This window comes from Myotis daubentonii, chromosome 4 (genome assembly GCF_963259705.1).
Source record: "Myotis daubentonii chromosome 4, mMyoDau2.1, whole genome shotgun sequence".
NCBI classification, from domain to species: Eukaryota; Metazoa; Chordata; class Mammalia; order Chiroptera; family Vespertilionidae; genus Myotis; species Myotis daubentonii.
Genome location: NC_081843.1, coordinates 111,023,480 through 111,047,716, shown reverse-complemented (window position 1 = coordinate 111,047,716; position 24,237 = coordinate 111,023,480). Strand labels below are relative to the sequence as shown.

The 24,237-nt window shown below is 44.7% G+C and overlaps 1 protein-coding gene across 2 annotated transcripts in view; it reads left to right on the top strand.

The window, feature by feature from the left end:
- Positions 1-24,237, top strand: part of SLC1A3 (solute carrier family 1 member 3) — a 73,357-nt gene that overhangs the window by 18,300 nt on the left and 30,820 nt on the right. For both annotated transcript variants that reach the window (XM_059694925.1, XM_059694926.1), the window contains exon 3: positions 3,406-3,543. In XM_059694925.1, the coding sequence (XP_059550908.1) occupies positions 3,406-3,543 (138 nt within the window). The remainder of the gene's footprint in view (positions 1-3,405; positions 3,544-24,237) is intronic.

The window sequence follows — 24,237 nt, the reverse complement described above, 5'->3', positions numbered from 1 at the left end:
AACCAGAGTCTTGTACTGAAACTCCGAAGTCAATGCCTTACCCCAAACCAAATTCAGGAAGATGAAAAGTTCAATATCTTAAAACAAAGCAAGCAAGCAAACAAAGAAGCAAAACTGAATTAAAGATGTATTAAAATTAGGAGAGGAAGGGAAGTGAAAGTTTATAACTCTTGAAGAAATCACCTAATAAAAAATGTACACAGACATTATTTTATAAAGTGCCGGGAGCCGGTCCATCCTTGCTGTTTCAAGGGACCTGGCATATATGGCATACTGTTCTTAATATGTTTGCTCACCTTCTTGGCACTATGGGTTTTAACCAAGGTCACCTCTCTGAGAAAGGTTGTTTCCCCAGGTAGGGATTTTCCCCTGAAGTTAGGGAGGGAATAAAACCCCTTAACTAAGTGTCAGGCGGGTAATTAATCACTTTAACTACGAACAATCATGCTTAAGCTACATAATCTTTACTCCCTGGAATGGAGATAAGAAACGCCCTAACCTTTGGAATAGAGATTGATAGGATTGGAATCAACTGGTATAAATACAGATGTAACAAGACAACAGGACACAGAACCTAGACACAGAACCTACACAGAACCTAGAGACAGAAGAACTTCGCTGGAGAGAACATGGCAAAAGATCCTGGACAGAAACTGGAGACAGAACCTAGAGACAGAACCTAGCGAGAGAACATGGCAAAAGATCCTGGACAGAAACTGGCCACAGAACCTAGAGACAGAACCTGGCTACAGAACCTGGATAGAACATGGCAAGAGAACCTGACTAGAACCTGGTGACTGAACCTGGCAACAGAACCTGGACAGAACCTGGCGACCAAACCTGGCAGAAGAACCTGGCAATAGAACCAGGCAAGAGAACCCAACCATGCTGATCAACTGAAGGCTGACTCCGAGTCTTTCCCTCTTCGCCAACTCCGTCCACACCTTTGGGGACCCCTGGACCTGCTGATGTTGGACCCCGGCAATAAAGTGCAAAACACCTGTATATATTAAAGTAGTAATATATGGCAAGCAAATTAGAAAAATAATTTTAGCAAATATTTTATAGGCAAAGTGTAATTATCTTGATTAGGTAAAGAATCTATATCAAATACATATGTACATATATAAACTCTTAAACTAGTAGGATTTAGAAAACACTTGGAGAAAATACAATTAGGAGAAAGGATCAGCATCTTCAGATATTAAGTAAATTCAAAGGAAATAATACCATTTACTCAGCACATTTATAATTTTTGCTTGTTTTAACCATTTTTTATGATAATACTCTCAGCTCCTGAGGTATAGAAAATAAAGCGTCCTCATTCAAAGGAAGTATTAAGGAAGTTTTAACACAATCATTGGATTTGATATCATGAGACCTAAAATTGAAGTTTATCGTGACCATATCTGGAAAAATATCTCCTGCTTGCTTTCCATTTATTTAACTCTTCTGGAAAGAAGCTCAAGGAAGCACTAACAGGGGTTGTCTTTCCCCTAAGTGGAGAGGCAGGAAGTATGTGAGGTGTGAGATCTGCTCGGCCGGCGTGGCTCAGTGGTTGATCGTTGACCTAGGATCCAAGAGGTCACAGTTCCGTTCCTGGTCAGTGCCTGGGTTTGTGGGCTTGATCCCCAGCAGGGAGTGTGCAGGAGGCAGCCAATCGATGATGTTTCTCTCTCATCAATGTTTCTCTCTCTCTATCCTTCTCCCTTCCTCTCTCTCTCTCAAGTCAATTACACACACACACACACACACACACACACACAGAGAGAGAGAGAGAGAGAGAGAGAGAGAGAGAGAGAGAGAGAGAGAGAGAAATCAAAGGATGTGAGATCTGAGCCCAAACTGCCTGGACTTCACTCCCAGCTCTGCCACTTGAGTAGCTACTTGACTTTGCGATTGAGTAGCTGTGGGAATTGGACAAGTTTTAAGTTCCCTGTGTTTAGATTTCTCCATCAGTGAATTAGTGGTTAAGCCGCACCTACCTCCTGGGGGTTTAGTGAGAACTACACTTTCTAACACAGGTAAAGCACAGCCCACAATGCCGGCGTATACTGAGAGCTCAGTAAAGCATGAGCTATGTGCTGTTTAAGTGGTGGAACCAATATGGCCAGACTTTTGCTGACACTTTTCTACATTTTCCAAATCAACGTTTCTCTCTCGAATATATTACTGTTACACTAGAAAATAAGCAATAAATGTTTTCCCGAGGACCCAGAAAACTGAGTGAAACAGATGATTTTTTTTAGTCACATAGATACAGACTCCTAATTGGAGTATCAGAGTATGTCATCAAAGAATAGATGCTTCGTGGCTGCTGAGACCCAAGAGTTGAAATTGGAGTTGCAGTGACACTTGAAATGAACTTTGTGCCCCATCTCATAAGAAGTTAGGACCGTGCAGCTTCCTGGAAAGACTGCTTGCATCCTTTGGAAAAGCTTGTGTCTACCCCGTATTCTCTCCCAACCCCCTAACCAATAGCTTACATGAATAGCTACATCTCTATAAGACACATTTTAGTAATAGTGGGCAAAAGAAAAAAATTTACAATGATGGAGTAATTAAATTTTGGGGGCAAAGAACGTGAATTAGGGGAAGGGAGAAGTAGTCAAATTTATTCACTACCTTTGTCAATTTCCAAATATTTCAAAAGGTAGCATGGGCAATTGGATTTACACATAAAGTTATTATTTTAAACATATGTTTTAAAGTTTCAGGAGCGGAACGAAAATTAAGGAGAAAATTGCCGTCTCCTTCCCTTAATTTCCTCTAAGTTTAAGGGGAAAATGGTTGAGAAAAAAGTCTCCGCGCACTTTGCCGTCTTCTCTTGCCAGGAGCTAACAAGTCTGTACAATACGGTTGCCCAGGCGATGCCAAGACCGTGTAGAAAGAGTGGTGTGCGGGGACAGGAATGATGCAAATGGGTTAGCAGCGTGAACGGGAGGAGGTGTTTGGTTCCTTTTGGAAAAAATAAAATTATACCACCCGCTATAGGCCGTTATGCTAGCCGTCCTAAACATCTGCTGTACGAAGGGACTTCATTATATTGCCTTGTTTGGGGATACATCATTTGTCTCCTAGCTATGCCCCCATCTTTGTACCTCTGTACTGAGCCATGTCCAAATGGATTCCACCGCATTTAAGTCCGACAAAGAACTTTTCCAGAACGTCTACCTGAAGCCCTGGGTTCTGCCATTCCCCCCCGCCCCCCCCCCCCCGACCGACTGAAAAGCTGGGCACAGCCCTTGCTCTCAAAAGAGCACAAATATTTGTTGCTTAAATAAAGTTACTCTTGTCCGGACAGGCGTGATCACCGGCCAAATCCTTATTCCGTTTTCTAGGACTGTTCCTTCAGTTTCAAAAAGACTCCCTTTTTCTCTTTCTTCTCTTCTCCCCCCGCCTTAGGGACAATCCTTGGATTCACACTCCGGCCGTACAGAATGACCTACCGGGAGGTCAAGTACTTCTCCTTCCCCGGGGAGCTGCTCATGCGGATGCTGCAGATGCTGGTGCTGCCGCTGATCATCTCCAGTCTCGTCACAGGTACGGAGGCGGGGCCGTGAAAGCGCCCCCAGGGTTGCTTAGGAAACACGCTCTTTGGGGTTCTGCCGGATGCGGGCTCTGTTCTAGGGGAGAAAAAAAACAAAACAAAAAAAGTTCCTTCAACATGATGGAAAGGTGCTTTGGGAATGCATGACTGATAGCACCTGGTATGCTCCCAATCACAAGAGGAAACACGGAAACAGGCACGCAGTCTGGTCTGCCTCCCACGGAGGAGGGGCCCTGCTAAACAAACGGCACCGGCAGCCCCTCTGACCGCGGCAACAGGTGGACAAGAGCGTACACAGGTCTGCTTTCTCACCCTCTCATCCCACCAGAGAGCGTCTGGTTGGACAACCTGTTAGCTATTGATGCAGGATGCTTGTTCTCAGAGCCACCGGGACGTGAGCGGGAGCCTTCTGGGGAGCCCCGTCAAGAGGTAATGCTCACCACGCGCTCACCATCGCAGCCGCCAGCGCTGCCTTTCCCTGGTGAACCCGCACAGTTCCGCTGCCTTCTCCGATCATCCCCTCACTGTCACCCTTTAGCTTGTGGGAGAAGTGGGGGGCGGGGCGTGAGAGAGTGGTCCCCATCCTGGTATTTTGTCAGCTGACACTTGGATTTCCAGCGAGGGCAACTCTACAGGGTAGCATCCTCTTCCCATGACAGCGAGACAGCCATGCACTCCTGCGTGGGAATGGTTAGCCTCGCGTGTGTCTGTGGTTGCTGAGTGCAAACGGAGCCAAGACGCCGCAGGGAAGCATCGCTCTTCCTTTCTGCCCACTCTTCTCTTTCCCCACCGCCCATCTCTGACTTGGAGGGGAAGTGTCCATAGACCCTGCCCAGCAGGATGGTTTCTGGGCGGGGAGCTAAAGCCCAGAGCTCGGGTATCACTCACCCTGTTCTCGCTTCCACCCTTGGCTCACGGTCCCCTCTTAGGCAAGTCACTCCACCTAGGTGAGCTGGCCCTGCGCATCTCTCCCCTCCCAGGGCATTCTCAAGGGCATTTACACTCTCCTCGCAAGCTATCTGTGTCATGGGAACTTCACAGGACAGCTCAAAGGTCCTGGAGCACAAGTCCAACCACTTCATGCCTCGGGGGGTTGGCCATTACGTGGACAGAAACTATGTCAGATTCCTCCTCAACGCCTGGCAGATCGATGCTGGCTCCCACTTGCCCAGGTATTTCAACAAGTGGTTGCACGCACAGGGAGCTCCCATTGGCGGGAGAATGGCCCATAAAACGATCACGCGGATAGGATAGGATGACTTGGGAGGCTTGTTTTTGAAACTGGCCTGGCCCACTGCTGACCGGGGGTAATCATTGCAGCCTTATCACAGAGGCTAGATCGGTGCTGACAGGCGGGCACAGCCTCACTTTGTTATCCACGTGCCACTGTTATCTGGGAAACAAGTTCTTTGCAGCAATGAGTGGACAGAACCCACCTCCGCCATCGTATTTTCTGGTGCGGGGAGTCCCTCCTCCCCATCCCACTGGCTGGCACCTGAATTGAGTACCTGCCGTTTTCCTGGACACAAACGGAGGCGTCCTGATTACTTTATCCTCTCTCTTCAAGGGTGGGATCAGTGTTTCGAGGTTTCTGCTTTCTGGTAATTGTGCTAATCACCCCATGTTACCCTTTATAAGGGGAAAGCCCTCACTAGGAAGCATTTGAGGAAATGCTACTTCCCCTCGGCAGCAATCCTAGTTGATGGTTAACTTGAAGTGGCATTTCCTAGTATTTTCTAATACTTACCACGTCAAATCTATGGAAGGAATAAGAGTCTTCACTGAGTAATTGTGCTGGGAAAAATATGATGATGCAATCCCTTTTGCATGGTTAACGGGACATTTGTGGGTAAACCTCAGTGAATCCATCAATCTGTATAATGCTGTTGTTAAAGAGACAGGCATGCTAAGCTGCAAACAACCCATATGAAATGAACTTTTAAAATGTAATAAATAGATCCCAGTCAAGAGGCTGTTACGTTCCTTTATGAATTCATTAAGGGGGCTTGTCCTAAAAGGTTTAATGCAGCAAGGCTTGCTCATTTCCCAGAGGAGGTTATTCAAAAGGGACATAGAAAAGCAAGAGAATTTGAGAAGACGACTCATTCACTAAGATTATTTCGGGAAGTTTGCCTGGCTAGTGAAAGGTCGACTATAGATGCTGAAGCTGTCCGTAAGTTGCTGACTTTGATTGAGGAATTATAGACTCTATCGGAAGCTTTGAGTTGGCTTTTTTGACAAAGGTGGTAAATTCAGACAACATTATGATCTAATAAATTTTATTTTTTTAAAAAAAGTAAGTTAATGGCCCGTTGGGGATGCTGTCACTTGGGCCATTAAGAAAGAAGTGGCAGCTCTCTTTCCAGGCCTGTGTGAAGACAAGGGCCATAATTATTTCGTTTGCCAAAGATCCTTTTAAGGTGTCAGTCTCAAATAAGTCATTTCCAAGCAACACAGTAACTTAGATACTTAGGATTCATTGGAATGCCTGATTGATTCGATGAGAGTTTCCTTCAGTTTTATTTTATTTATTTATATTTTTTAAATATATTTTATTGATTTTTTTACAGAGAGGAAGGGAGAGAGAGAGAGAGAGCTAGAAACATCGATGAGAGAGAAACATCGATCAGCTGCCTCCTGCACATCTCCCACTGGGGATGTGCCTGCAACCCAGGTACATGCCCCTGACCGGAATCGAACCTGGGACCCTTCAGTCCGCAGGCCGACGCTCTATCCACTGAGCCAAATGGGTTTCGGCTCCTTTAGTTTTAAGTGCAATGATTCTACCCCAAAGTGGGGTATGATCTGGCGAGAAGGAGAGGGAGGAGGTATTTCTGCAATTTACACACCCCCTGGAGAGTCCCCGGGTGTGTTGGGCGATGTCACTAGGGAACGTGTTGCTGAGGAGGGAAGAGAGTCAGGGTCCACTCTTTTAAATGGGAAAAGCAGGCTCCAATGCCTCCAGCGGCCACGCCGGTGACCTCCACTGAGGAAACTGCCATTTCCGGCCACCATTCGGTTTCCTACTCCGCTGGGGTCATGGATTCAGAGGAATGTTTCTGTTCGACAGGAGAAGCGGCATGGACCGGTGCGATGATCAGTAGCAAGGGGCCCGCCTGCAGAGCAGTGTAGGCAGGGGGAGGCCAGGAGACTTGGGACCTGAAAATTACCAGCTCCAGCCGATCGTTTCCAGGTGTCAACAGGGACCGATCTTCTAGGTTTTCAAGAGGATCCCAAATCCTGAATGTTCTAAGAACCTCTAGAGCAGTGGTTCTCAACCTTCTGGCCCTTTAAATACAGTTCCTCATGTTGTGACCCAACCATAACATTATTTTCGTTGCTACTTCATAACTGTAATGTTGCTACTGTGATGAATCGTCATGTAAATATCTGATATGCAGGATGGTCTTAGGCGACCCCTGTGGAAGGGTCGTTCGACCGCCAAAGGGGTCGCGACCCACAGGTTGAGAACCGCTGCTCTAGAGTTGTATGTGTTCATACAACTAACAGAACAAAACACTGCCAGGCAACGGTTCGCCTGCAGACCCAGTGTAACCCTTGGGGCTTGAGTGTCTGAGATAAAGCAGAGATGCACTGATTAGCTCGTGCATCCGTGGGGTCACGCTGAGTCTCATATGTCACCTTATTCCACTGTTGACAGTTCCATATCAAAGCTTAATTAACATGAAATCAGCTGCTCAGCACCACGTTCACTGGCCACAGAACAAATGGCCGTTGGGAAATCCCTCCACTCCATCCTCTGGGGTTCGCCTCCTTGTGTCCTCGCTGTGCTGGTCTTTTCGGCTCCTGACAGGAACCCAAGAATAAGGACTCAGAGGCCACCCTTTCACGGAAAGCACTTCCCAATAGGAAAGGGCTTGACAGGCTTAGTGCTCGTAAGGTCCAACGTGCCAGGGTCTGTGCGGGCAGAGATGGCAATGCGGGAGGCCCTTGCATCTCTGGGATCAGCATCTTGGAGAAGATGCTGCACATTTGATTGTACTTACCTCGCATTTCGACTCTGGGGAATCTGGGTGGGTTTTTGTCCTTGGAACCTCATGTTTGAGTTGTGGCCCTAGAGCCCCTGCCAGTCGTGTCCTCTTCCTCCTGAAGTTGAGGGTCCAGTCCTTCCCAGCATCGTTGGTGTGTGTCAGCGTTCCAGAAGCTGCTGGATTTGTACTCAAGTACCTTTTTTATTTAGTTTATTTTTCTTTTAACAAGAAGAGTATGTCTGTGCCAATACACCAGAATAAAACAGGAGTTTGGCACCGGTTTCTGTTGATTTGGTTGGGATGGACAGCCAAACTAGATATTTCATGCCAGAAATATGAGTTGGTTTGGCTGGCTTCGTCTGATTGAATTCACGAGATAATAATTAAATTCCTTTTCAGGTTGTGCTATGTAGACGGAACTATCGCCTCCTCTTTACTCCTGAATCTTTTCGGAAAACTAGTGTTCTCTTTCTTTCTTGTTCTAAGTGTCCATTCCTCCTCAGTCACTTACCTAAAAGGAAATCTTCCGTGTCACCGGTTTCCTGGGAGGGGGGATCATCCCTTTTGACTAGCAATCACTGTGGAGTTGGGCAAATTGTCAGTAAAAGGTTGCTGGGGGGCTGTCAACAGCGCCAGTAAAAGCAGCAGCAGCGATGTCTGGGGCCTGTGGAAGGCACGCCGGAAGCAGGGTTATGAAATGCAGGAAGTTGACTTTTGAACATTCACTCATTCATTAACAGCTACGTTGTGAGCTCTTACTACATTGAGCACTGAGCTGGGCACAGAGGGTACATGAGTACAAAGGGCTAGGACCCAGCATGATGTGTGCTGGGCGGGGAGGGAGGGTTTCCCTGCCCTGCTTAAATCACACAAGTTATGTAAATTCCAATTTCAGCTATCAGGGAGGGAGGGAGGGAGGCTGGGCCTCTACTCCCATCAAGAAAGAGACAATTTGATTGATTTTAAGGAATTGATCTCAAATCTGATTTTTCGAGTCATGGCAATCTCCATCATTTACTGAAAATGTTCTTTAAATCAGCATACTTTTCTTCTAATGCCTCAAATCATTGTGGAAGAGGGACACTCCTGTTACTCGTCTGATGAAGGAGATAATAGATTACAGTGTAACGGGAGTGTAGATGATGCTGTTGGCTGCCAAAGACTCTCAGGGCCCGAGACCTGGGGGCGAAATTGCGAATGTGAATGAGGCGTGAAATACATATGAGCACCAAATTAAGACGCTGTTTTACCTGTAACCCAAAGGAGCGAATGAGAATTAAGAGTGACTTTCTCACTGTGTGGTTTTCAATTAAGGAGGGGTTTCTGCACCAACCAGAATCAATAAATGCCGTTGTATTCACTCCATTTTGGGAAACGGATGCAGCCCAGTCATCCCTTCGAAGTCACTGTCCGGCTTCTGCCTCAGCATTTCCAAGGACAAGAGCTCTTTAGAACCCATCTGTCCTTGGGAAACTCCAACAGTTCTTTTTCGCATCCAAAATGAAGCAAGCACATTTTTTAAAAAATCGAACAAAACGGAACACCTGCCTGCCTGTAATCCCTCCTCCAGTGACAGGCTCTGGGATGGGCCACATATCCCTTAGCAGCTTCCTTCCGAGTCTGTAACGTGGGGCTTCACCGTGATGGAAGCCAGCGAGCCGCAGTCGCCGGCCCAGGGCTCTTCCCCGAGAAAATAAAACTAGAGGCAATAAAGGCACCTCAAAGGATGGCCCTTGGCTTCACACAAACACCATTTGCCACAAGAGAGTCATTTCGTTTAACACGAGAGGGCAAAACATGAGCTGGACAGTTCTTAATTGGTGCACATGTGGAGGGTTTGTTAAGGACTTGCCAAAACTGAAGAAACATTTAATAAACTGCTCATCGCCATGACTCTGCTGATGGCGGAGGCCTGTTTGAAATACTCCAGCACTTATGTACAAGGAAAGGAATTGTCAGTTTATTCCCTCTCCCCACACGTACATTGGGGGGGAGGGGGGTTATCTCTCTTGCGCAGGGAGGAGGTTCTTTGAGCCTCCCTTTCATTCTCTGTAAAATGAAGGTGGAAACTGCCTATGTCGTGGGGTTGTGAGGATGTGAGGACTTACACGGGGCACATACCATCTGCTCAGGTGGCGGTGGCTACTGGCAGTCAGAGTCCTGCAGTAGGAGCCGCCCTGTGGCCCGCATCGTCTAAACGAAAATGCTAGAGCAAGAAGAGAGAGCTCACTTCAGGGGCGTGTGACTGAGCCTCCAGATTCCACACATGTCATTGGCCTGTGATCCCTGCAGCGATCACTTTCCTATGAAAGGGAAATTGAAGACACCATGAAGCTCAGCCAGTAACAACACGGGAGCCAGAGAATTCCTTCCTCCCCACTGGAGGCATTGGTTTCTGCCCTGCAGCCGGGGGTGTGATTCCCTCGTCACAGCTGCCTCGCCCTAAATACTATCACTGGTTACACAACGCCCCAGTCTCTCCTGAGAAACTCCAGCCCCCGTGTGTGGCCCCCGGAATCCACGCGGCAGGCGGCGAATTCCACGCGCTGCCTCCAGGCTGGGCGCAGAGCCCTCCGGCTCACCAACGCTTTCGACAAGCCCAGTCTCAGCGTGCCGGCGCTTGTCATGGCGCCTGGACACAGCCAGGAAGCAGCTGGGCCCCCAGGCTGGTCCGCTTTCTGTTCTCTCTCGGGCTGATCAGGAGCACAGGAGAGGGGGCCCAATGATGGCCATCGGAGAGGGAGGTTGTGGGGTAAAATGGGAAGACCCGTCTGAGGGGTAAAGAGGTCACCTGGCCTTTTTATATCATATAGAAAGGAAATCTGGGGGATTCAATGCCTTTATTTTTTTTATTTTATTTTTTTAAGTGGATTTGGGCTTTGGTGAGGTGTAGACAAAGCCATTGAAGTCTAGCTGTCCCAGAAAATGTCTACCTTTCCATTGCAGACGGTCTCATTCAACAAGCATTTGCTGAGTTGTTTTATGAACCAGCCACTTCTGCAGGACTCAGAGTACCAAAAGGAAGAAGGCGAGGTCCCTGGCCTCCAGAAGTTGAACGCGTGGTTGGGAGAGAGACTTGTGATTCTATAGCACAGGGTCATGTGACCGAGGCAGGGCAGGCCCAGTGGGGGAGCCAAGTAGGGAAGAGGCAATGCCGCCATCCCTCTTCCTGACCCTCCAGTGTTCCGGCTCCCTAGTCAGGAAACAACGCTGTTAGCAGACAAAAAGCTTTGGTGTGTTTGGTTGGTTTTGGTTTTTTGGGTGCTGCCTTGTTTTTCTCACACCTGACTCTTTCACCATCAAACACAGCAAGAGCTGGGGTTCCCTGTGAGGTTCCCACAAAGTCACCTCAGGAGATGTGGCCTCAGAGATGAGGAGTCAGAGAGAAGAGGCGCCCGACAGGGTTTCAACCACAGAAACTTTCCCTTTCAGAGGGGAGCCCCTCAGCTTCCAGGGGGCGAGCTTCCTGAGGCTGTGTGAGCCGGAGGGCAGGTGGGGGGAACCTGGCGCCTAGCGTGGGAATCCCCTCTCCAGCCTGGAAGGTGGCCGTCAGCCGCCTCCTGAACATTCCATCCTTAGATGGCCCAGGCTCCTGAGCTGGAGTCTTTGTCCTATAAGGCCCACCATTGGTCCTAATTGCCCCTCGGGAGCAATAGACAATGAGGTTCTTTGGATGGTTTCGGGGGCACACACCTGAGCACAGCCGAGGTGTCCCAGTTCTTCTCATGTGCCCAGGTCTTCCAGGCCCTTCACCGCCCTGGTTGCCCTCCCCTGCGCCCTTTCATTCCCAGAATTGAACCCAGTGCCCAGAGGTCACATGACTGAGTAGGGACAGTGACCTGGACCAACCCTCTGGGATACCAGCTGGGGTTGGGTCGGCGGTTGCATTAGCCGCCACACACCACTGGCTCAGAGGATTCAGCCTGTGGTCACCTAATCCCTCAGAAATGAATGTTGATGGAAAAAATAATTGTGGCAAAAATGGAACTGGTCTTGATTTAAAAGATCAGAAGCCCCGGGCTCAAGGCTCTGTGTGAGATGAGACTTTCCAGAGAGCGTGGGCCTGTGTGAGCCGGGATTTCTTATCTCTGATGGTCAGCGGCTTCAAGTTTGCCTGTGGTTTTGATTGGTTCTGGTTTGAAAGAAATTTCTCAAAGTTTCTTTTTAAAAAATTAAAAAGAAAAATTGAAGGTTTTCTTTAAAAAGGAATTATTCTCTAAGACAGATAAGATTTTAGCAATTTGATCATTCAAACCACTGTTGGAACCGCAGGTCTGCGGGAAGTGATGGGAAGGGGTGCTCTCCTTCTGTGGACATAGAAGGGTTTCCAGGAGAGCGTGTTGCCTGAGGAACTCCCTGGAGATCTGGGCTTAGGGCTAGAAGAGGTGGCGGGGAGGGAGGCGGTGGAGGGAGGCGGATGCTTCTGCATGAGCCACCCGCTGGTGCGCCTCTCACTTCTGGCATCCACATGAGAATTTGTACCGTCCGATTCCTTTTGGTTACTCTACATGGGATATAGCCCCCAGACTCCACCTCCCACCCCACCCAACCCCAGAATTCTTCAATTACTTGGTCTGAAATGAGGCTTGGGAATCGATGTTTCTTTACAGTTCTCCAGGTGACTGTACTGTGCACCCGGGGTTGAGAATCAGCATTTTCCAGTTTTTCTAGAATTGTTCTTTGGAAGGTTCAGGTCCTTATTCATTCAGATACCCCCTCTCTTCCAGGAAGGCTTCCCTGGCTTTCCCCTGGCCCCTGCTAACACATGCTCCCAAAGGAGTAGCTTCATTATGTATTCCATACGGTTTTATTTAAAATCACTTAAATAAAGTGAATGCTTACCACTTGTATAAATGAAATAATATAGAAAAACACAGACCAAACCACAGGATTGCACACACATGCCAGTCTGTTGACTCAGAGTTAAATGGATTTCTGCTAGGTGAACTGCTTATCCTGGAAGTTATTGGGAACCTGTATTCCATTATAAAAGGCTTCTCTGTGTCTCATAAAGTCAGGTAAAAAGATGCTGGTGTTTCTACCAGCAGAAAGACAGAGAGATAGACCCGGGGGGCGGGGGGCAGAGGAGGTCTTCTTCTAAGCCAGACAGGCTTTCTGGGACAATGTCATGCATTATATGTTTCCGGGACACAGTGCCTGCCCTGTCTTCCCTGTGTTCCATATGTAGTGGGCATTTCATGATAAGCAGCAAGAAGGTTTTGGTGGTAGAATTCTCTGCTGGAGGATTGATCTGCCGAAATGACCCAGCCATTGTTGAGTCTGGATAGACTCTAGGTTCCCAAGTCTTACGTAAGTTTTTGCAAATTCATTTCTCCAGGCAGGATAAACTTCTTGTTAGCTTCTTCCTGGAGAAGATCTTTGCAATAATCTCAGGTCCCCAGGCTGCGAGCCAGTATGACCTGCTTTCAGGTGTTCGTGTCCTGGACTTCCTCCTGAAGGAAAGAGGTGTGGCCACCATTGTATTTATTTAATTTTTTTAAACAAGTGCTTGAATTGCCATCTGAGTTTTCTTCAGAGGGAAGAAACTTCCCCTAAATTACTAAGGAGGGTTCCTCTCCCAGGCCATTGGATTCAGATTGGCTAGTTAGTACCGGAGCTCTGATTCTGGGGCAAGTGAAACAGTCAGAAGGAGCTGCTGGCTCATCTTTTTGGAGGATTCTATAAGAAGAGCAGGATGATTCATGGCCTCCAGCCTGTTAAAATGACATCCATATTAGCAGGACTTGTCAGTACTGGTGGGGGAAAAAAACTGTATATATAGATGTACACACACACACACACACACACACACACACACACACACACACGGTCCCAACAGCTGTCTGTCACTTGAGGAAAGTGTTGCCAACCAAGTTCTTTACTTTCCTTCCACTCAGGGCACAAGCTTCTCTACCAGCACTTTATATCAAGTGCCCAAGCTCCCCTGCAGCCAGAGCATGCTAGGCCTTTATAGGAAATAATGCGATAAAATGCTTAGGCTATGAAGCTTTGGGACAGGTTTTCATTATGGCACAACATGAGTGTGTATGTACACACATAGCTTTGCATGTTTGTTCTTTTCTCCAGAGTCCCCCCAAACCTAAGAAGTAGTCTGATTGTACCTCTAATGTTGGAAATTCTGTTTTAATTTACAACTTTTCCAGGATTTGTTTCTGTGCTTTATAAAGTTTCTCAACTAGATTATTTCTATTTAAGTGGTAATTTGAATGCATTGTCCTCAGAGGTGTTTGTGCTAAGAGCTCAAGTTTTATTATTTTTAAAGCCATCTTCCTGGATGTATATTGCAAAATTTCCCCAAATTGTAATATAGTGATATGTACAAAAAAATTCTTAATATCAGCATACCTAACCTACACACGCTAAGTACTTAAGAAAAAATGGAAACATTGGTAGCTTCTATACTGGAATCTTGGGATCCATGCTTCATGACATATCTGAAAGCATTCCTTTGGTAAGATTCCAAGGGTAATCTTAGAGCCAGACATTCATGTAGTAGTTCTTAAACATGTTTAGGAATAAAACTAAAAATTCATAACACTCTTATAGGTACATAAAAATGTTTGCGTATTGGATTCTGTGTGACATAGGAACACATTTACTGTGAGAGGATATGGCTCTTATGCGGAATAAGAGCAGGACTATAAGCACATTTCATGAACAGTATATGCTGCTACATCTAAGCATGAGTGACAATTTCAATTTTTCTACTATCATTTAGGTATAATATTTCATAGTTTTCAACCCCTTATTCTGCTGTCACTCAGGTGAAGAGAAAGCAAGAATCGTTTAAAATGTTTTTACAGTGGAAAATCTTTAAATTGAGAGAATTCATTCTATTGACTTTAATCTATTCATAATTTCCCTCTGAATTGGACACCTAGTGTCAATGTTTGTTTTAGCAGAAAACATCTGGGTTGAGCTTCCAGAGCACAGATGTTCCTTGGGAACATGGCTTGAAGTCACTGTGTAATTTCCCATTAAATAAACATCTGAGCACCACCAAGCGAGGCCAAGTGCCTGGAAAGTGCTGTTCACATCACATAAGCACAGTGTTCCTTCTGTGAGAGGCGAAGGCACAGCCACGCGCATCGGACTTCCCACTTCTGCGGACGTACTCATGCTACTAACGTTTGCCATTCACCACTACGCTCCTTTGTTCCTTAGAATGATAGAGATCTATTTCACAACAGAGAGACTCGTTTTGTTTATACAAATTCCCTTGTTATTTCTCGGAATTGGTTAAGAAGACAGATTTATCTTATTTCAAGATTGCACTTATTTTTTAATAGCTTTATTGAGAAATAATTCGCATGCATACAATTTACACATATTAAGTGTATAATTCAGTGGCTTTTAGTGTATTCAAAGTTGTGCCTCTATCACCACAATCAATTTTAGAACATTTTTATTACCCTAAAAAGAAACCCAAACATCTTAGTTATCAGTCCCTAAGAATCTCATTCCCCCAGCACTAGGCAAACACCAATCTATTTTCTTTCTCTTTAGATCTGTCTGTTTAAGACTTCATATAAAGAGAATCATACAATACCAGTATACGGTTCTTTGTGATGGCTTCTTTCACTTAGCATAATGTTTTCAAGGATCACCCATGCGGTCGCATTTATGGGTATTTCATTCCTTTTTATGGTCGATTGTATTCCACTGTATGGACATACCATATTTTATTCATCCATCAGTTAGTGGGCATTTGGGTTGTTCACTTTTCTCCTTTTGGCTATTATGAGTAATGCTGCTATGAACATTCATGCACATGTGCTTTTATTGCTCTTGGGTATATACTTTGGAGTGGAATTGCTGCATCCTATAGTAACTCTGCTTAATCTTTGAAGAACTGCCAGACTATTTTCCAAAGTGGCTGCAATATTTACATTCCCACCAGCGGTCTATGGGGTTCTAATTTCTCCACATTCCCACCAACACTTGTTTTTAATCTGTCTTTTTTGGTTATAGTCACCTCATTGTGGTTCTAATTTGCATTTCCCTGATAGCTAAAGGCGTTGAGGGTCTTTTCATGTGCTTATTGACTATTTTTATGTGATCTTTGGAGAAACATCTGTTCAGATCCTTTGCCTGTTTTTCAATTGGGTTGTCTTTTTATTATTGAGTATTATCTGTGAAAATTGAACTTCTTAAAAGCTCTGGACACTAGACTATATACAGAGATGACTATAAGCTTATCATAAATCATAGTTATGGTCATTCTTGAGGAAGATTCTTTACTGTGATTAATTCCAGTATAAATAAGCAGTTTTAAGTTCTTGTTACAAAGTATAAAGCAAATGATAAAACAATGGTAAAAATGACTAGTTCTATAATAATATGTTCTTTTGAAATAAAACTTCCTCCAGAAAAGGAAATAGTTGAATGGCATTGTCTAAAAGAGTGGCATTTTATTTGTCTTAGGTGTAGGAGCACTCTTGCTTTTCCCTATAAAAATCTGTGTTTTTGCTAAAACTTTTGAAGTCATAAGATATGTAGTCTGGATATTACAATTGCATTTTATGTTTCAAAATGGTAAAATTCAAATATTAAGTCCTTGGCTGTCCGAAAATAGTTGTTGTAATCCTTTAAAATATAGACATAGATGCATAAATTAGAACTTTTGGGTACATTAAAATACAATGTGTTAATTTTTGTAGTTATAGTGAATAAAAGTTAAAAATAAGGCAGTGACAAAACAATGTGAATACACTTAACACTTCTAAACTGTACATTTACAAATGATTAATATGGTAAATTTTATATTTTTTACCACAATTAAAAGTTTTTTCAATAAGTTGGGTGTAAATTTTTAATGTCACTTCTTTTGAAATGGGCATTCTAAATGACTGCTTATCAAGCTAGAGTTCCTACACTAAGCCTTGGAAGGACATCAGTTACCTTTCTCCCCATTTTCTCTCTAATTTTACTTTTGGGAATGTATATACCGATATTTGGGGTTATCCAGAATGTTCGTTCTGGAAGGCAGTGATCAGATTATCTCTAGAAACTGAGACAGTTCTCAGCTGCCCCCGTGGTTGCCTCAGGAGGTATGTGGGGGTGGCAGTGGGGGAGAGACACTGGGAAGCAAGAGGACCTCTGGATTTCATGCTCAAATTCCCTCCAAAGAATGTGGATGCTGAGACCGGAGTGCGGATACAAATCTCACTGGAATGAAGTGGATTTTATGAGCGGTTCAGGGGTCTGGTACAGCTCAGCTTACAGAAAGGCCCCGGGGCTGAAAGTTGTGTTCAGGTCTTCTGCAATGCTGTTGGGTTGTCTGTATTTCTTATGCCGTTGTATTTTGAGCTATAATTCCAGGTCGGTTATTTCCAATTCAGACAGAAGGTAAATGTTCGCTTTCCTTAGCTGTCTGCACCTGGGTGACGGCAAGAAGGGCCCTGCCAGTTGCTCGTTAGGACACCCAAGGCCGTTGAAAGCGCTAGCAAGGCCTCGAATTCCATCCTTCAACTCCGCATCTTTGAAGAATGACTTCTACTTCCTTTGTCACTAACCAAAATGTACCTATTTGGATAAAAGATGGATCCCATATGACACCACACTGTAAAATACCCACTTGTAAGAGCTGTAATGGAATTGGCCTCTGCCCGCCTCATACTCCCACACTGACCATGAGTTAGAGCCACAGTGAAGCTTGCTCCTGACCATTCTCAGTGATTTGGGTGTTGTTGTTTTTTGTTTGTTTGTTTGTTTGTTTCATTCTGCTTCTATCTCATGTCTGGGATTCCCAGCAGTGAGTTTTGCTTTTACTTGATGGGCTATTTTATCATGGTACTAATTATTGCTAATTTTTATACCTAAATATGGCTACCGCCAAGCAATTCGTGCATTGATGTTGACGTCCTCTTACAGATATAGAAGTAATGCACCAGCTACTTACAAGTCATTTCTTTGTGTTCATTAAAGAAAACCCCTAAAGACTCTTTGGTGTAAGCTAAACTTAAGCCACTGAATAGTATTTAAATTAACAAAACTATACTGGTAAGGAAAACTAAAGATGGTTGCGTCTTCTGAATTTGATGCCAAGGTGGGCAATGGTGGTGCTGGTGCCGGAGTCAGGATGGGTTATTGGTCTGGCCAAGAGAACTCTGGAATTTTAAAGAACACCAATAAAGTAGAACAGATGACCTTCGATAACAAGGGCTGGCTTTTTTTCACTAACAATTGGTTTCCACTGTTTATTTTGCTGTTTCAGATTATCCTTTCTGTGTGGAAATCCACACAAGGATCCTAACATTAAAACCCTCAAAAAATAAACAAAATAGCCCACGCTTTTTGGAAAACTAAATATTACTAGTAAACATTATTCAGTAATGTCCACCCTCCCACTGGACAGAGGCCCATCTGGTATGTGCGTTGGCTGTGCTTCCGCCTGTGACTTGCTGGGGTGGCTCGGGGCCAGAGTCCACTCCAAGTGCAAGCTGCGTGAGGGCAGACGGCGCGTCCCCCTCTGATTGGGTTTTGCGGCCAGCTCCTCAGTAGGTGGCGCACTGGCCCGGAGCTGGTGCAGAGCAATGCAGCTGTGTGTACCTCGACAGTGTCCATTTAGCCTCCCTCCGGGGAGATGGGGTTTGGGTGTTAGACGGAAAATAATTTTCAGCATCATATCTGTGGTCTCTTTAAGGAGAAAATTACAAGTGGCTTCCAAGTCTTTGAAAACTTTCTGATTCAATATTTCTATTTCATGAGTACTCACAAATCATGCTCAATGGGGTGTTTTTTGAGAAAAGAAAAGATCCCCTGGAACTTTGCGAGTGTAAGTAATTCCTGCCTCAGTGGGGTACAGTGGCACTGTGTGAGGAGGGCAGAGGCATGTGCAGGAGTTTAAAAGTGCGCTGTACCCACCCTTCTACCCGCTGGATGTGAGGTCAGAGATAGAATTGGTCCCATGGGATGTTTCTCGTTGAAATCATCTCTGTCCACAGGCCTGATGTCACTCGCCAAAACGTATCTACTCTGAAAATATGGATCCCATCTGACACCACATTATAAACTACCCACTTGTAAGGATTGTAATGGAATTGGCCTCCGCCCACCTCGTCTCCCACCCCAGCGATGCAGAGAATGCTTTGTGATTCTGAGGAATTACGTTTTAGGTTTTCATTTGTTTTTCTTTGATTACCCTATTGGGAATGTGTAGTTCTTCTTTTGTAGCTTCAAGTAAGAGTCTAATTTAAAAATGTTCCTCTTAAAATACTCTAGGAGCCCTACACAGCAAACACTCAGAGTTGACCAGTTTCTGTTTTCAGCTACATGCCAGTCATAATGCAACTTATTAAGACAACTGAATGAGATAATTTAATTATTTTCAATGTACAAAAGGCAAAATTAGCTGCCATGAATTTCTCTGGAGCAAACTATAACTAATCTTTCCAAATATTTTCATTTTTGACATTCAATCAAGATACACTCAAATTGTTAAGTAGGATAGATATTTCCTTTGGCATTCAGAATGATTCCAAACTTTGCTCAGAAAAGAAAGGAGGGAGATCAAATGTATTAAAGCAAACTGAATCAATTTTACTTTTGTACATTATTCCTCTCTATCTACCATAGGTCTACTCACACCAAAGAGTACATATAAAAATTAAGGTAGAATCAGTAAGTCTTTCATGGAAATAGATTTTAGCACCAGAAAAAGGCAGATTTGGGTCAAATTTTGACTGAAAGACTATTATTTTCTTAACAAACATCCAGACTCCAGTCATTCCTTTTATCTTATTTTTACAACTGAAATCAGTTTTAGAGAAAAGGCAGCAGTCTTACTTATGATACTTTAAAAGAGAGCAGTTTCTTTTATTGCAATTTATCACGTTAACTTCATGGCTTTTCTTGTTTCTTGTTTTTAATTTATCTCAAACTTTATGTGGAGGAGGCTAAAATAGGCTCTGATTGCTGTAGTGAGTATTTTGGGATTCTGTTATTTGGATCATCCATTATTTTCTGTAGCATTATAAATATATTTTTTATTGATTTCAGAGAGGAAGGGAGAGGGGAAAGAGAAATAGAAACATCAATGATGAGGGAGAGAAAAAAAATGATGAGGGAGAATCATTGATTGGCTGCCTCCTGCAAGCCCCACAATGGGGATCGAGCCCACAACCCAGGCATATTCCCTAACTGGGAATCCAACCTCCTGGTTCTTAGGTCGATGCTCAACCACTGAGCCACGTGGGCCAGGCTCTGTAGCATTATAGTAGAGAAGGGGTTAATAAGCTATTCTGGCCGAAACCGGTTTGGCTCAGTGGATAGAGCGTCGGCCTGCGGACTGAAGGGTCCCAGGTTCGATTCCGGTCAAGGGCATGTACCTGGGTTGCGGGCACATCCCCAGTAGGAGATGTGCAGGAGGCAGCTAATAGATATTCCTCTCTCATCGATTTTTCTAACTCTCCATCTCTCTCCCTTCCTCTCTGTAAAAAATCAATAAAATATATTTAAAAAAAATAAGCTATTCTGCATTTCTATGTGATCACTTAGAAGTTTTGTGTTTGTCTTTTTTTAATTAAGTCATTACTTAGCATTAAGCTTACCATTGGTTAATATTTATCCTTTTTTTCTTTATAGGGCCAAGCACATAGGTGTGCAAGAAATAGTATTTTATTTTTCTGAATACTCTTCTGTTATTGTTTTTGAAAATGATTTTAACTTAGGAACTTTTCAAGGAAATTTGAGGCTCGTTTTAATATACCTTCCTTACTGATGAGTAGCATAATTTGGAACAAAAATTAATATTATGATGACTAGTATATTTGGAACACAAATTAATTTGAGCCTGCAGAAATCTACCATTTTCACTCCCATAATTAGTCAGATCTTGGACTAGCTCCACATGCTTTCTGCACCGCACCTCATCCTGTCGGCGCGGCCTCCTGTGAAAGTTTGGCTTTTGCACCCTTTTGCTGCCCTCGGGAGGTATTCAAGACTTCGATAGGCTTCGTTTACAACCCGAGTGGTCTTGTAGGATAAACCCTCTGGCCTCCCGGGACACTGAGCTGCTGATAGAAACTTCCCGCATGTGCAGACAGTCCAAATCCACATTCAAACAGTGCCGCCTCGTTGGAGAGTCCTGAGAAGCGCTTGTTTAGGCATGAACAGGCCCAGTGTGTGACGGCCCTTAGAGGTAGCGATTCTCTCTGTTTTTCCCTTCGGCCATATACATTATGAAGAGTCAAGGCAGGAATGTATGGGATTGAATGTCTTATGACTGTGTTAAAAACCTGTGGTTCAAGGGTTACTAAGATTTCGATAGAAAAAGAAAATACACACATACAAAAAAAAACCCCACACAGCATAAATATACACTTCAATACGATATAAAATGAACAGTCCCAATTGTACAGTTCAGCTCTTATGTTATTTACTAGAGGCCCAATGCATGAAATTCATGCAAGGGGCCCGGCCCTCACAGCCCCGGCTTCGTCGGCTTCGTCGGAAGGTCGTCCGGCTGTTCGGTCTAATTAGCATATAAGCTCTTTATTATGTAGGATGTGTGTCTAAGTACGGAAGTCACAAGTCTGCCCTAGCTGAATGAGTTTATCTGATTGGCTTGTGGGTAAAAGATTATCTGAAAAGTTAATTATGTCTATCACAAAAATGGACAATTGGCTTAAATTCCTATTTTTAGCCTTCCCAAAGAAAAACACAATCTTACCCTCTGTTGGTTGACAAGATCAAGTCTGAAAAGTGAGCAGGGTTCTAGCCTTTTCTAGTCTATTAAAAAGAAACATATTTCTACCTCTTTCAGGAACTCTTTTTACCCAACAAATTTGTTCTAAAACAGTCCTTGCCTGTGTTGAAAGACAAGGTATAGTTCACTTAGAGCAAATGCCCCAAAGAAAAGTCTAGATCAATGGTTCTCAACATTTTTCTAGTCCCAGCATTCTTGCGTCATAAAATCACTCTGCCTGGTAATTAATGGTAGCTAATAGAATCTCTTAATTTTGTCTTTACCGGTGTAGGGAGGACAGAATCTATATGGTTTCAAAGAACTCTAAAGATTTTTCTGGTACCCTGATACTCATGCCCCCCACTCTGCAATCCTTGAGGGAGAAGTACCTTTCCAATTGAGGATAATTGTGTGAGTTTTCCAAAAATAAAGACTTATAAGATGTTCCACATGGATTACTTCAGTGCATTTAAAATTTGGCTCAAACTTTGACTGACTTTCTGTTCACTTTCAGGAATAAACTGCGAGGCAGACTTGAGAGTGGAGTTTGGGAATGTCCGTCTACCTTACTGTTACCTGGGGCACCCAGCTCTCAGTGTAGAGGCAGATGGGGAAGCCAGATTAAATGTTGGGTGAACTTGTCTGCTGCTTCTACCTTGACCTCTAGCTCCGGATGAGAGTGAGTGAAAGCCTTCTCTCCTAGATTCAGGATAGGGATTTTCTGTAGTCGTTGGGAAAGACTGGTTTCTGTTACAGTCATTTGTGTCTAAAAGATAGGGATTCTTTTCCCTAAACATAACCATAATCCCCATTATCAGTTGTTTGAAAATGAACAATAATCCCTTCGTAATACCCAGTCAGTTTTCAAAAATCCCCATTTCTTTCTCTCTCTCTCTCTCTTTAGTTTGTTGGTTTGAATTAAGCCACATTTGTACGTTGGGTTTGTTTTACATATCCTTTAAGTCTCCTAATCTATGGGCCTTTTCTCTTTCTCTCTCTCTCTCTCTCTCTCTCTCTCTCTCTCTCTCTCTCTCTCTCTCTCTTTCTCCCTCCCCCCCCTCTCTCCATCTCTATCTCTATCTCTTTTCTTTTGCAATTTGTTCTCCACAATCTGGATTTTGCTAATTCCATTTCTCTAGTGTTGCTTAACATTGTTCTCTACTCTGGGACCAACTTCTCTAGACTCACAAAAATCCTTTCTTTTGTTTCCAAATGGGCAGAGCTACATGATGAGTCCCAGGTGAATGCATAACCAGAATTGTCTGCAAAACAGGCATAAAGACACACTTAAGGCTTCATAATTCTAGACCCGTCTCCCTTCCTAGAAAGGACCCACTGGTGTCTGGAAAGGTGCGGATTTTACCGAGCTGGTTCAATATTATGAAGACGATGAGTGCATGTAGAATAAACGTATTCCTGGTGAAGGAGCACAAATATGGAGGAGAATTCGGCGTTTTTAGTTTACAGAGAGAGTAGAAAAATATTAAAAGTTGATTTTACAAAATCAAAGGAAATGTAGAAACTAGGGACTCAGCTCGAACTTAGCCCCCCACTCGGCCTCCTCCCCCACCCCCAGGCTTGTTGACTGGCCCTCCTAACTCTGACTTCTGACTATGGCACCGCCTCCACCTGGTCCAGACAGCATCTCAGTCCAAGTCTACAGCAGCAACGCCCGTGCCAGTCTCCCTGCCTTCCCCCACTCCCCCGAGAAACTTGCCCCTTTCCGAACTGCGTTTTCCCATGAAAACAGTATCATCTTCCTAAGACTCAACTCTGAGCTTATCCCCACATTGCTTTTGGAATACAGGTCACATCTTGTATGGCTCCTGCTTTTCTCTTTCATCTCATTTCTCACCCCCTCCCCTCATGTCTTCCTCTTCCCTGGAACCCCCTTACCTCCCGTCTTACCTTGGACGTCACTTCCTCCAGGAAACCTTCCAGCCCAGTAATTAGGTGGCCCCATTGGCATTCTCCACCTCCTCTGGCTAACTGTAAGTTTCATGAAAGTAAAGGACCATTTTGTTGGGCACTTCACCCAATCATTTTCTGAGACCCCAGAGAGTCTTCGGTTATTTTATCTTATTTTTTTTAAAAATATATTTTTATTAATTTTAGAGAGGGAGGGAGAGAATCATCGATGAGCAAGAACCACGAATCGGCTGCCTCCTGCCCCCCCCCACCCCCCCCAGGATCAAGCCCACAATCCGGGCATGTGCTCTGACCAGGAATCGAACCAGCAACCTCTTGGTGCATGGGGTGATGCTCAACCAACTGAGCCACACTGGCCAAGGCCACCCTCAGTTAATTTAGAATCATGAAAGCCTCCACTTTCGCGTAAAAACATACGATACGCTGCATAACACTTTTCAGAGAGGTTAGCAGAGCAGAGAAGAGTTCAAGTTCCAGGTGACCCAGCTTCTCCTGGAACTGTGACCCGCTTCCTTGAGCAGAATCAGACCAGAGGAGCCAACATTTGGACTCTTGACGTAGAGAACGCTTGTGCCCTGCTGCCGATGGATGCGGTTGGCTTATTATTTTTTCTTTTTGAACAGCCAGAGAGAGCTTTGCCGTGCTTTTTCTGGAAAGATTCCCTGATTCAGTCTTTCCGCTCATATTTGGTGGAGTGCCTACTAATGCCTGAGGGCATGTGAGCGGTGGAAAGCGGAGCCTTGCACAGGAGGGGTCTGGGTGCCAGCTTTTCGCTTCCCCGGTGGGCATTTCTGGATGTGAGGGAAGGTGAGCTTCGGCACCCCAGCTCCGACGGGTATGCGCACACACACACTTACATACACACTCACACACACACACTCACTCCACACTTTCTCCCTCCGGCCGCAGATCAGTTGTTGGAAGTTGGGCCACTGCGCTTACAGCTGGCTCTCGGTCGCTTTCAAGGAGAGAAAGGGCATCGCTGCCTGCCCTGGGCCTGAGCGCCCTCCTTAAAAATAGAACAACGCGTGTTGCCGGTTTCTTCTCCTCCCGGGCAT